General features: G+C 40.6%; 1 protein-coding gene across 3 annotated transcripts; it reads left to right on the forward strand.

Moving 5' to 3' along the window:
* The first annotated feature begins 3,467 nt into the window (after positions 1 to 3,467).
* hmox2b (heme oxygenase 2b) lies at positions 3,468 to 11,681 on the forward strand. Of its 3 annotated transcripts, none has more exons than XM_007556381.2 (6): positions 3,468 to 3,576; positions 4,516 to 4,634; positions 4,773 to 4,890; positions 5,272 to 5,763; positions 8,880 to 9,003; positions 9,094 to 11,681. In XM_007556381.2, exons 2-6 carry the CDS (start codon positions 4,546 to 4,548, stop codon positions 9,219 to 9,221), a joined length of 951 nt encoding a protein of 316 aa, XP_007556443.1. In that variant the 5' UTR covers positions 3,468 to 3,576; positions 4,516 to 4,545; the 3' UTR covers positions 9,222 to 11,681. The 3 variants fall into 3 exon arrangements, with proteins under 3 accessions (XP_007556443.1, XP_016529023.1, XP_016529024.1); XM_016673537.1 differs by lacking the exon at positions 3,468 to 3,576 and adding an exon at positions 3,885 to 3,947; XM_016673538.1 differs by lacking the exon at positions 3,468 to 3,576 and adding an exon at positions 3,942 to 4,023.
* The last annotated feature ends 288 nt before the right edge of the window (positions 11,682 to 11,969 follow it).

The raw sequence follows: 11,969 nt of genomic DNA on the forward strand, positions 1-11,969 counted from the left end.
CTGGATTCACGGTGAATAATAACTAAACCGCATAAAATGCGGCTAAATAGCCGATGTTAATATGATAGTAATTTCACGGGTAAAAATAGTACATGACCGATTTTTTTTATGTTGTCGGTCAAGATAACGGATAACAAAAAAAGTCTAGCGCGACCTGCCGCCCTGACACCAACTCACACACATCTTCATTCACAGTCTTACTTGTAAATCGATTTTTCTTTTCTTGGACGTTTTGATGGTCGACGTCTCAGTTTTATTCGCTGGGAAAATCAATAAGCAGCTTGAGGTGACTCTGCTGCTCTCTAGTGGCGAGAAGCCGTAATGTTGGCTAGTAACAATCGGAATGCATTATGGGAGATGTAGTTTGTAGTCAATTCGTGCTCAAAACCTATTTTAAGTCAATCATGGGCCTATAAAACGGTGGGGGTTGGGGGGCACATAAAATGACGTGGCGGGCCACATGTGGCCCGCGGGCCTTGAGTTTGACACATGTGTGTGGACTAAGCTATCCAAGCCAACCTTGCCCTACACAAAGAAATAGCCACATATGTTGCTAAATCCTGAATTAACTGTGATTAACCACATTCTTTGCAAAGCTGGGTTGGAATTCAGTGGTTACTACCACATGTGTAGAGTCAAGAAATGACTAACAGATGGCCTGACAACAAATAGTGAACTAAAATACCTGAAACGCAAAAGAAAATGTCAAAACACATTAGGAGATGAGATCAATCAGTCAATCAATAAAGAACAATTTTCATACAATCAGGTCTTTGTCACACCAAGACCTTTACAGATTTTATTAATCAAAGCATACCACCCAGTCAACCTCTGAAATGCTATAAAAACAATGATCAACAAAACTTATTTTCTGCAATAGCCTCATGGAAAAAACCAATAGGGGCACCGCCAGATATTTGGGAAATGGGTGATTACTTTTTCGCATAGAGCCATTTTACTTTGGGTAGCTATTTTTTACTCATTAAATGAAATCATAATTTCAAAACTGCTTTTTATATTTTCTCAACTTATCTTTTCTGTTTCTAAAAATGTATTTGATTTTCTGAATCATTTAAGTGTGACAAAAAAAAGTAAAAACAAGGGAAATCTGCAAGGGGCAAATCATTGTTCACAGCAACCTGCTGAGGTTTTCAAATTAGTAGGTGGCAGGAGTAATACTTATGGTGTATTACTGAAAATAAAGGACATGTGTCAACTATGAAGGATTAATCCAGGGACAACAGCAAAATACTAAGTGTGCACACTCCAGAAATGAAATACCAGCTAACCCCCTGCAGGCCTCCACAGGCTGGCCTTTTATTCACACCCTCACTCACGTCGCCAATCAATACCAGTCATACAGCAGAGTTTGTACTGCAAGGCCAGGGAAAGTGCAAGGGGGGTGGCGGGGCGGCATTACACCTTTCCCATCAAAATTTTCCTTCAAGAAAATCTCCCAACAAAGCTGAAGCGGTGCTGCTGATTTGACCTTCAGTGAAGCCATTACACTGTTATATGGAGAGGAAGGAAGTGGGAGCAATAACAATGGAGCACTACAATCACAGATTAAAAATATCCATCTCTTACCACTGCCTTTTTGCTGTGTTCCTTCATCTTAATGATGCTGCTTGTTTCCTTGTTTCTCTGACAACCCTCTGGGACCTTCACAGAACAAACGTATAGGGATTTAGGTTTGAAGATGTGGGCTTTGTTTTTAATTTCAATAGCCTTTGAACGATGTTTGTTGTGTTACATTGTATTTGGGGGTATCAGAGTACTGGGGGTACCATTTCCAGATCTATACTTGTGAAAATGTTGTGAACTATGTGTCACGTGTCTTTTCACTTTACTGACATACACCACTTTGTGTTTCTCTATCATATAAGATTGAAGTAAAATACACATAACGTGAAAAAGTTCACAGGGTATACATTTTTCTGCAGGGCACTGTAATTTTGAAAATGCATCAGTGGCATAAATAATGGTCTTGAAGTATTTTCTGAGATAGCAACAGCTTGCAGGCCCTATTGGAGAGACGTGAATCATTCTGTTAGCTCACCCCATCCCCGCTGGCCTCCTGTGGTAGCAGAGGGAGGGGGAGGCACCCATGCTACCCCGGTAATAAAGCATCTGACACGCCAGCCGGCCACCAGACTGATCTCAGGCTCCGACAGTCACACAAGCACATATGCACGCATGTTCACACATGTGCCGCTACACAGACAGACACACACAAGCACACACACACACACACACACAAAAAAGAAACAGATAGGCAGGTTTTTTTTTAATGACAAGACAAGTCAGTTCAGCTTCCAACTGCCATGGAAGCTGATCTGTACACTCTCGAACAGGGTGTACTGATAAAAATAAGAAGAAAAACACTGTCTGAAAAATATCAATTTCCTAAAGTATTAATGATTCATCAGTAACACACACACACAAACACACACGCACACACACGCACACATGCACACACACACACACACACACACACACACACACACACTTTTTTAAAATAGCATTTGTTATGCAAAAAAATAAATGATAACAGTACAAAAAGCATTTTAAAAGGCTTCCAGCCTTTAATGACAACTACCTCTGTGCAATTCAATTAAAAAAGAGAAAGAAAACAATACATTTATGAGGAATTAAAAATAACTGGCCATAAGTTTCCTCACCTACCTAATACTTTATTATAATACGTTATTAAAATACCTTTTACTCTATCAAAGTCCCACATCTGTACTTGAGAATAGTTTTCTTTACAAATGCTTCTCACCTGACAGAGTTAAAAATGTTTGAAAGGAGCTCAAAATAGGCAGTACTGCACAGACTAAAATCTCAATATCTAAGAATGATAAGGATGATTTTGTGCAAAAAAAAAAAAAACCTGTAATGAACATGTTTTGCGTAGCCCTAACCTGTTCAAGGAAATGTAATAGGTCACCTTTATTCAGCATTTGTTGCAAGTCAGCCATCATAGATAGGTGTTGGTCACTCTAGCTCTAGCATGAATAGCACAACTGATTCTACAAAAGCTCAGTGGGGTTTTAGTCAGCATCCTAAGCATCCATCTTCTCCACAATTCGGGAGATGCTTTTCAATAAACCTCATTTGTACCACCAAAGTACTACAAAGAAAGAAAAAAAAAACAAGCGTTTTGGAACAGAGTAATAGAACAAAGACAATATCAGCTGCAGGCAATACTCTTACCGTTGTTGATAACTGATTGGACATTGATTATAAAAAGCAAAAAAAGAAAAAAAGAGAAAAAAACAAGACAATAAATACATGAATAAAAGCACATCTGTGTTTTACTAATGTCACAAAGAGTCATGGAAACATCTGCGATGTGTCATTTTCAGAAACAGTGGAAAATAGAAGATACGCTTGTTTTTCTAATCCGAAACTACAAATTCTTGTGCTAAAACTACAATTTTGCGTCAGCATTTCCGGTAGAGACACGCATGTCTGTTTTCGCCGGGTAGCGACTGAAGGTTTTAACTGTTGTTTCGGTGGAGCTCCGCATCCTGCGTTTGAGTTTTAAGTCTTTATTACTGAGCTGGAGGGAAGGTTTGTTCCGCTTGACTATTTATAAAACCAATACCTAAAGATGATTCGTTGCTATCTAGTGGCACGTTTTAGCGTTTTTTTAAATTAAATCTTAACGAGTTTGTTAGCTAGCTTTTAGCTTACTTAGCTCCTTGTAAAGTTAGCTGTTGTCAACGCGTCGAATTCTTGGTTTTGTGTAGTGTGGCAGGATTTGTTTTTATTGAAAAAAATAAACTGAAATGCGCGGTAGTTTGTTCGTTTGCCAAAACATATTTAGCGTTCCAGCGCTGTCACGGAGGTTACTGGTGAACTCCAGAAAGCAGGCCTGTTCTGTGTTTTGCAGCTTTTTGTTCAGTCGACCTATGCTATACAAGCGTGGACGTTGTTTAAAGGTGCCTTTGTGAACCTACAAGACTAATTGTGTTTACTGTCACTCAACTTGGTGCCTTCCTGTCAGGGTTAAGTAAGGTCAGCGGCTTTAAGCAGACCAATCAGCTGTTTAAAGGTGTGCTTGTTTTGACCGTCTTACCCAGACCACTAGAGAAAGTGGTAATATTAACTCTTATTGTTTTTTTTATTGATTGATTTGGCTTTAATCTGGAGCTGCTGTTGTACTTGATTGTCCACCTTCCAGATTTGTTGTCAAGTCATCAAACAAATCTTGATCTTCCTGTTGCATGCAACCTAAGAATGCTCATCTAAACATTTATCATTTTGCCACATGGTGGTGGGAGCATCATACTGTGAGGGATGTTTTTCTTAAGGTGGAACAATGTAGGTGGGGATCCTCCAAAATGTACATTGAAGTTTATGATTGTAAGGTGACAAAAGGCAAAAAGGTCCAAGGGATAGCCGTGTTCAAGGGACTGTACTTAAATTCTGATGAACCTTAAATAATGGTTCCAAATTGGCATTTTTATATGACTTAGTAAAAACTGTACCCCCTTGTGCTGTTTTCAGACTGAACTCCAGAAGAAAATAACACAAAAAATGTCGGAGAATATGGAGACGGGAGCAAGTGTGTCCAACGGATCTGGGGCAGTTGGGGCAGGGTATGAGAAAGAAGAAGGCAACCTCAGGTAAACCTTTTTTGCAGTACTTTGGTTTATTTTTTAAATATCTGATTAAGATTACAAACTGTTGCAGGTTTGGAGAACATCTAGAAAACAAGCAAGCTTCGTACTTTATTTTTCTTTTGCTTGGCACTTTAATTGCAGCCCCGAGGATCTGTCTGAGATGCTGGCTGCTGGAACCAAGGAGGTTCACGAAAAAGCAGAGAACACGCAGTTCGTGAAAGATTTCCTAAGGGGACGAATCCGCAAAGAGCTTTTCAAGGTGAGGCTGAATAAACAAAGAATGAAGAAAGTGGGATGATTTTAACGGTATAAAGGCTTTTTCTTTTTTGAAACTCACAGACGGGCAAAGTCAAGTTTTTTGCTTTACTTTTTGTTCATTGTGGGTAGGATGTATTTGTCCACTGAGGTTTCTTTAGTAATTCTCTAAATTGAGAAAGCTCTTGCTGTTACCCCCTGCAGGTAAACCTCTTATCTTCTCAGAAGTTGCTCAGAAGCCCTGATTGAAAATCCCTTATTGGAGTTGAATTAGACCTGGAAACAAAATGTCGTGACTCCATATACTTAACAAAAGATTATGTAAATGAAAATAAAGCTGGAAGGAAAGTAGAAAACATTTGTATTTTTCCCCCCCCCCATTCAGCTTGGCGCTGTTGCACTTTACCACACATACACGGCCATGGAGGAGGAGATCGAGAGGAATAAGGACCACCCCCAATTTGCCCCCCTGTATTTCCCCGCAGAGCTGCACCGCCATGAAGCCCTGGCCCGCGACCTGGAGTATTTCTACGGTCCGGATTGGAAGAGCAAGATCAGCTGCTCTCAGGCCACCCAGCAGTACGTGGACCGCATCCACCAGGTGGGGCAGGAAGACCCTGTGCTGCTGGTGGCCCACGCCTACACTCGCTACATGGGCGACCTGTCAGGGGGGCAGGTGCTGAGAAAGGTGGCACAGAGAGCTTTGAAGCTGCCACCCACAGGGGAAGGCCTGGAGTTCTACCAGTTTGATGCGATCCACAGCGCCAAGGCGTTCAAACAGCTGTACCGAAGCCGCATGAATGAGCTGGACCTGGACGTGGCGACAAAGAAGAAACTGGTGGAGGAAGCTGTTAAAGCTTTTCATTTCAACATGGAGGTGAGAGTCTGAGGCAGCTGATGAATCGAGGCACTTTTACTGGTCGGAAACCCCCCTCCCCGATTTAAATAGAGGTATTATAGAAGTGGGTAATCATCAGTGCTATTCTAATGGAATTCTGTTTAAAATGCACTTTGTTGAACCATTTGTATTGATTTAAACTGTAGTCACAACCAGCAAGTTTATTGTACTGTATTCTATTGGGAATTTATGCGACTACCATCAAAATCGTCACTGGCAGTGGGAAAAAGATGCCTCATTTTCATATTTCTTTACAAAAACAAACCAATAAATATGCATCCATGCTCCTGTACTCTTTTATCCTTTAATGAAATCCATTAGTACTGATTGCTTTCAGAAGTCCACTTGTGTGCAATTCAAACCCAGCTTTAATACAGCTGTACTGTTGAGGCGCCAGAAGTTAATTTTAGATCTAATTAATGAACAAGTGGCATCATGAAGACGTATAACCTGTCGCAGCTGGCAGGTATTGGAGAAAGTGGTGTAGAAGATTAAATCTGTGTTGATTCTTAACACAATTTCTACAGTGAAAATCGATGTTGGAGGGCAACTTTATGGGTGCGTTCACACTGCAGCCGGAAGTGACTCAATTCCGATTTTTTGGCAATTCCGATTTTTTTGCCGGGGCCGTTCACACTGCCAGTAAATGCGACCTGTGTGCGTTCTGCAGTCTGAACGGGCAAACGACCTGAAAGTGTCCCGCATGCGCAGTAGAGGGCGCAATAGCGTCAGCGTTCTCAGTGTTCTGCCAACCGCCATAAGAAGAAGAAGTGCTCAGTGTTTGCGGAAGTAAACATGTCCGGCCGGAGCAGCATATTAACAACTTAATCCTCATATAATCCGTCATGGTTGTTGTTTTTCTTCCCACTTGCGCGTATCAGGACGCAGAATAGTGAGATTTGTTGAGAATCAGTGACGTTCAGTTCGGATGAATTTGACCCACTTTCCAACTCAATTAATTGAGTTGGAAAGTGGATCTGGGAACTAAACCAAATCCAACTCAACCATGTTCTGGTTGTGAATCAGAAATCACTCTGGTATACTAATTGAGCTGCTCAGTAACAAGCTGTCTATTAGCAGTAAAGGTAAACACAATGTGTTCCTTTAAAGGTTAATGTATTCGTACAATAAATAATCATGTTCTCTGGCAGATGTACAGCACTGTGCGTGTGAAAGATTTAATGCGATATAAACCACCAGAAGCATCAAATAAACATTAGTACTACATTAANTTCAGCTTGGCGCTGTTGCACTTTACCACACATACACGGCCATGGAGGAGGAGATCGAGAGGAATAAGGACCACCCCCAATTTGCCCCCCTGTATTTCCCCGCAGAGCTGCACCGCCATGAAGCCCTGGCCCGCGACCTGGAGTATTTCTACGGTCCGGATTGGAAGAGCAAGATCAGCTGCTCTCAGGCCACCCAGCAGTACGTGGACCGCATCCACCAGGTGGGGCAAGAAGACCCGGTGCTGCTGGTGGCCCACGCCTACACTCGCTACATGGGCGACCTGTCAGGGGGGCAGGTGCTGAGAAAGGTGGCACAGAGAGCTTTGAAGCTGCCACCCACAGGGGAAGGCCTGGAGTTCTACCAGTTTGATGCGATCCACAGCGCCAAGGCGTTCAAACAGCTGTACCGAAGCCGCATGAATGAGCTGGACCTGGACGTGGCGACAAAGAAGAAACTGGTGGAGGAAGCTGTTAAAGCTTTTCATTTCAACATGGAGGTGAGAGTCTGAGGCAGCTGATGAATCGAGGCACTTTTACTGGTCGGAAACCCCCCTCCCCGATTTAAATAGAGGTATTATAGAAGTGGGTAATCATCAGTGCTATTCTAATGGAATTCTGTTTAAAATGCACTTTGTTGAACCATTTGTATTGATTTAAACTGTAGTCACAACCAGCAAGTTTATTGTACTGTATTCTATTGGGAATTTATGCGACTACCATCAAAATCGTCACTGGCAGTGGGAAAAAGATGCCTCATTTTCATATTTCTTTACAAAAACAAACCAATAAATATGCATCCATGCTCCTGTACTCTTTTATCCTTTAATGAAATCCATTAGTACCGATTACTTTCAGAAGTCCACTTGTGTGCAATTCAAACCCAGCTTTAATACAGCTGTACTGTTGAGGCCCCAGAAGTTAATTTTAGATCTAATTAATGAACAAGCGGCATCATGAAGACGTATAACCTGTCGCAGCTGGCAGGTATTGGAGAAAGTGGTGTAGAAGATTAAATGTGTGTTGATTCTTAACACAATTTCTACAGTGAAAATCGATGTTGGAGGGCAACTTTATACAAAACCTGTTACAGAATGCAAAAGACTTAAAACTGGAAGTTTAGATCAAAGCATATTTACTTTGACCTACAATATTTAATATTTTGCATATATGGGCAAACAATTCTTACCCGAGAGACAAACAACAAAAGACTTGCAGCTGTAGTTCTGGCCAAAGGCGGATCTGCAAAGGATTGACTTGAGGACGCAGATTGTGATTTGTAAAACGTTTTGAAAACCACACATCATTACCTTCTACATCATCATGTTTCTCGGAGTGTTTTCTGCACAGTGATCTTCGCTTGAATCAGAAACATCGAGTATAAACAATTAATTGAGTTGGAAAGTGGATCTGGGAACTAAATCAAATCCAACTCGACCATGTTCTGGTTGTGAATCAGAAATCACTCTGGTATACTAATTGAGGTGCTCAGTAACAAGCTGTCCATTAGCAGTAAAGGTAAACACAATGTGTTCCTTTAAAGGTTAATGTATTCGTACAATAAATAATCATGTTCTCTGGCAGATGTACAGCACTGTGCGTGTGAAAGATTTAATGCGATATAAACCACCAGAAGCATCAAATAAACATTAGTACTACATTAAACACACACAACGATGACATTTTTCCAAATGGAACTTGGAAATATCAATAAGATGGCTCCTCTTAAAAAACACAAAGCAAAGTGTAAAGGTTCAAATTCTATTATAAAATATCAATCCAGGTGTTGCTGTTATACAACAAAATGAAGATTAGGAGAACTTTTGCAAGGTATGGTATGAACTAACCTAATGTTTGCTGTGGCAGGTGTTTGAGGAGTTAGAAGAAATCGGCAAAACAATTCAGGAGGATGTTCAAGATGCTGGCATGTCTGTTCATGGGGAGACAGGAGGAGACATCAGCAAATGTCCATACTATGCTGCCAAGATGGGTAAGTGAAGAGTGTGTTGTTCTAAAACGAATCGCTGGATGACTGTTTGCTTCTTCTTGAACGTGGTTTTCTGTCTCCGTTGCATCGCAGCAGCGTCAGGGGGAACAGCGTATTTTGGTCAGCTGGTCATGGCCGCTCTCAGACACCCGACGGGACAGGTCCTGTTTGCCACTTGGTTCGCCGCCCTGGCTGGACTGGCTGCGTGGTATCTGATGTGATCCGGCTGTTACCCGGCTGCTGTTAGAACAGAGGAGCGGCGAAAAGAAGGACAGCAAGGAGCCTGGAATACTTCCACTAACTGACCATTTTATAAAAACATTCAAATCAGGTCTGTGCGTTTGTGTTTTTAGCTTTGTAGTGGTAGAATTTCAGGAGTGTGATCCACAGGACGAATAGGGCAACAACTCCCTCCACAAAGCACACATTTTACTTTCTTCTTCTAAATTTTTTTTTCTTCATAAAAATGTAGATGTTTTTCTTATTTCTCTACCTCCAACACGCTCTCCTTCCATTTGGTGCTTTTCAGTTCTGGTGCATCTGAAGTTATGTTATAGCTGCTTTCTGACGGTAGTAGACCAGCTGTTATAAATTGTACTGTAAGTATGATAACAAAATACAATACTGTTGCAAGAAAAATAGTCAATCCAGATGATGCTAATAATTAGATGTATGCTTTAAATCCTTCAGAGCAACATGAAACAAAGAAGTATTTTGTACAACAAATATAGTCAATTCACAGTGCTACTTAAAAACATCCATATGCTTTAAGCTTTTTCAGTTTATTTGTAGGTTGCAACCAAAAAAATAACATTTATTAAGTTTTTGTTTTAGACCAATGCATTTTTGTCTAGCTCATTATTAAATGAAGAGGTACCATGACTATAAAAAACAAAATTTTTGCTTCAAAAAAAGCTACATTATGTGATAGATTTTTTTGGTCTATCATAAAAAATCTTAACAACTACCCAGAAGTTTACAGTTATAGCATGACAATTTGTAGTAAGGTGTATGGTTGCCTTTTAAAGCCGCTCTAAAAGCAGAAATTGCACTTAATATCTGGATATATAGTGCTCAGGTTTATTGTGGTGACGTAAAGCCATTCAAAACCCCTAGCTGAAGAAACAGTCCTAACCACAAGATCAGTAGTTGTTGTTTCCAGTTTTTCCCAAAGTACACATGGTTGCTCCACGTTGTTTTTCCTCGTCACCAATTAGCTTAAAAAGCAAACTCTTAAGCGGACTGTTTCTTCCATTTCCAGATGGGAAAAATCCCGTATCACCTTCAACGGTTCTGCTAATACACCGATGCTGTATGTATTTATGTGTGTGGCGTGGGTGAGAACAAACGGTTGAGGGCATGTCTGTCTGTTATTCTATAACATAATTACTTTCGACAGGCCTAGATTGAAGCGACACCCTCCTCCTCTCCCCCAAAAAGCTGTAACTGATCACATAATGGTGCATTAGCTAATGAGTTCAGAGTGAGCTCAGAAAAATAAAATGGTAAATCGTATCTGCCATGTACAGTAGGTGAGGCCTTGATGAGGCAGGGTTTAAATGGATATGCATCCATTTATTTTATGCTGTGTGTTTTTCCCTAAATATAATGTGAAAATTGTCACATTTTATTGTATTGTCGTCACACTCAAATGTTTCCAAGACGGTCGTATGTCTGCAATGAGACGGATGGTCGCAACCAAGAAAAACCTTCCTTAAAAGTGCAGGATTATTTGACAGCATTTAAATTCCCATAATGGTGAATCAGTTTATTAAATACAAACAATTACTCTATATTGTAGTGCGTGCTAACTTCAATTATTCTTTTGTTTCAGAATCACGTGATGGCTAAGCCAATAAAAAGCAGTCTCTTTATGTGCATGCTCTAATTTTCTAAATGAAATATGTTATCGCTTACCTGCAGCAGATTTACCTCGAGATAACCGAGTGGGCGCTTGGGATAAACTAATATATTGATCCTGTACCAGCTCAGCTCTCGTTTCTTTATCCAGTTTTGTGGATACACGTTTAACGCGTCACCTCTATTGTACAACGTGCTGGAAGAAGATTCCCATTAAAAACTCAGCTAAGCTTCGTGTTGAGTAGAAATACTTTGTGCTGTAATTACACTGAAAATGTAGTATCCGCCCAGATGGGGCGTTGATATTTTAGGAACCTTTTGGAGTGGTTTTTTGTATTGATTACCCAAAGAAATGTGCTGTTTCTCAAACGTCTGCCTGGTTCATGTGCACAATGCGTTTGCTCTCGCGGAGAAAGACTTGCAGCACTTCCAATGCTGGCGCAGCTGCCAGGTCGCAAACATGCCGAAGGGAGCGATTGGGTTTTGTTTTTGAAAGTCTCAGGTTCAGGACAATGAAAGGCATATGGTCGGGTAAAACAGGAACAGTTTGAAATGCTCTTGTAAGCCCATGTTTTATTGCTTTCTCATGGTTCAAGCATGAAGTGCGCGTCAGTATTTCTAGGACCTACTGAAGGGACACAATCTGCAGCCATAAATGAAAATGTTTGACTAATACGTGCTAATTTGTAATTCTTTTACTCTGCTCCTAATTCCTTTGTATTTTATTGGAGCTTTGTGACTAGCTAGAGCACTTTTATTGTACGAGTGAAAGCCAAGAGTTATATTGTGTTGTCGATAACAAAATAAATGGTTTTACTCTGCATATTTTTCCCCATTTTTTTCGTCTTTACTTGTACAGCTTGAACTTTCTCACTGCATGATGCTGCCACTACCACGTTTATTTTGTGGATATAGTGTTCATAATCATAATGCAGCATTCCATTTCCTCCACATGCGTTTCAGAGCACCATGCAATATTTTCCTTCCACTTCACTATTTGTGTTGGTCAATTACATAACGCCTCAAAATCCATTGAAGTATGTGGATGTAATGTGTAAGTTGGAGTATAATTTTGGAAGGAAGCGGAAAGTTTTCCCCCAGAAAACTTG

The sequence above is a fragment of the Poecilia formosa genome, unplaced genomic scaffold, assembly GCF_000485575.1.
Source record: "Poecilia formosa unplaced genomic scaffold, Poecilia_formosa-5.1.2 Scaffold78, whole genome shotgun sequence".
Lineage (NCBI taxonomy): Eukaryota > Metazoa > Chordata > Actinopteri > Cyprinodontiformes > Poeciliidae > Poecilia > Poecilia formosa.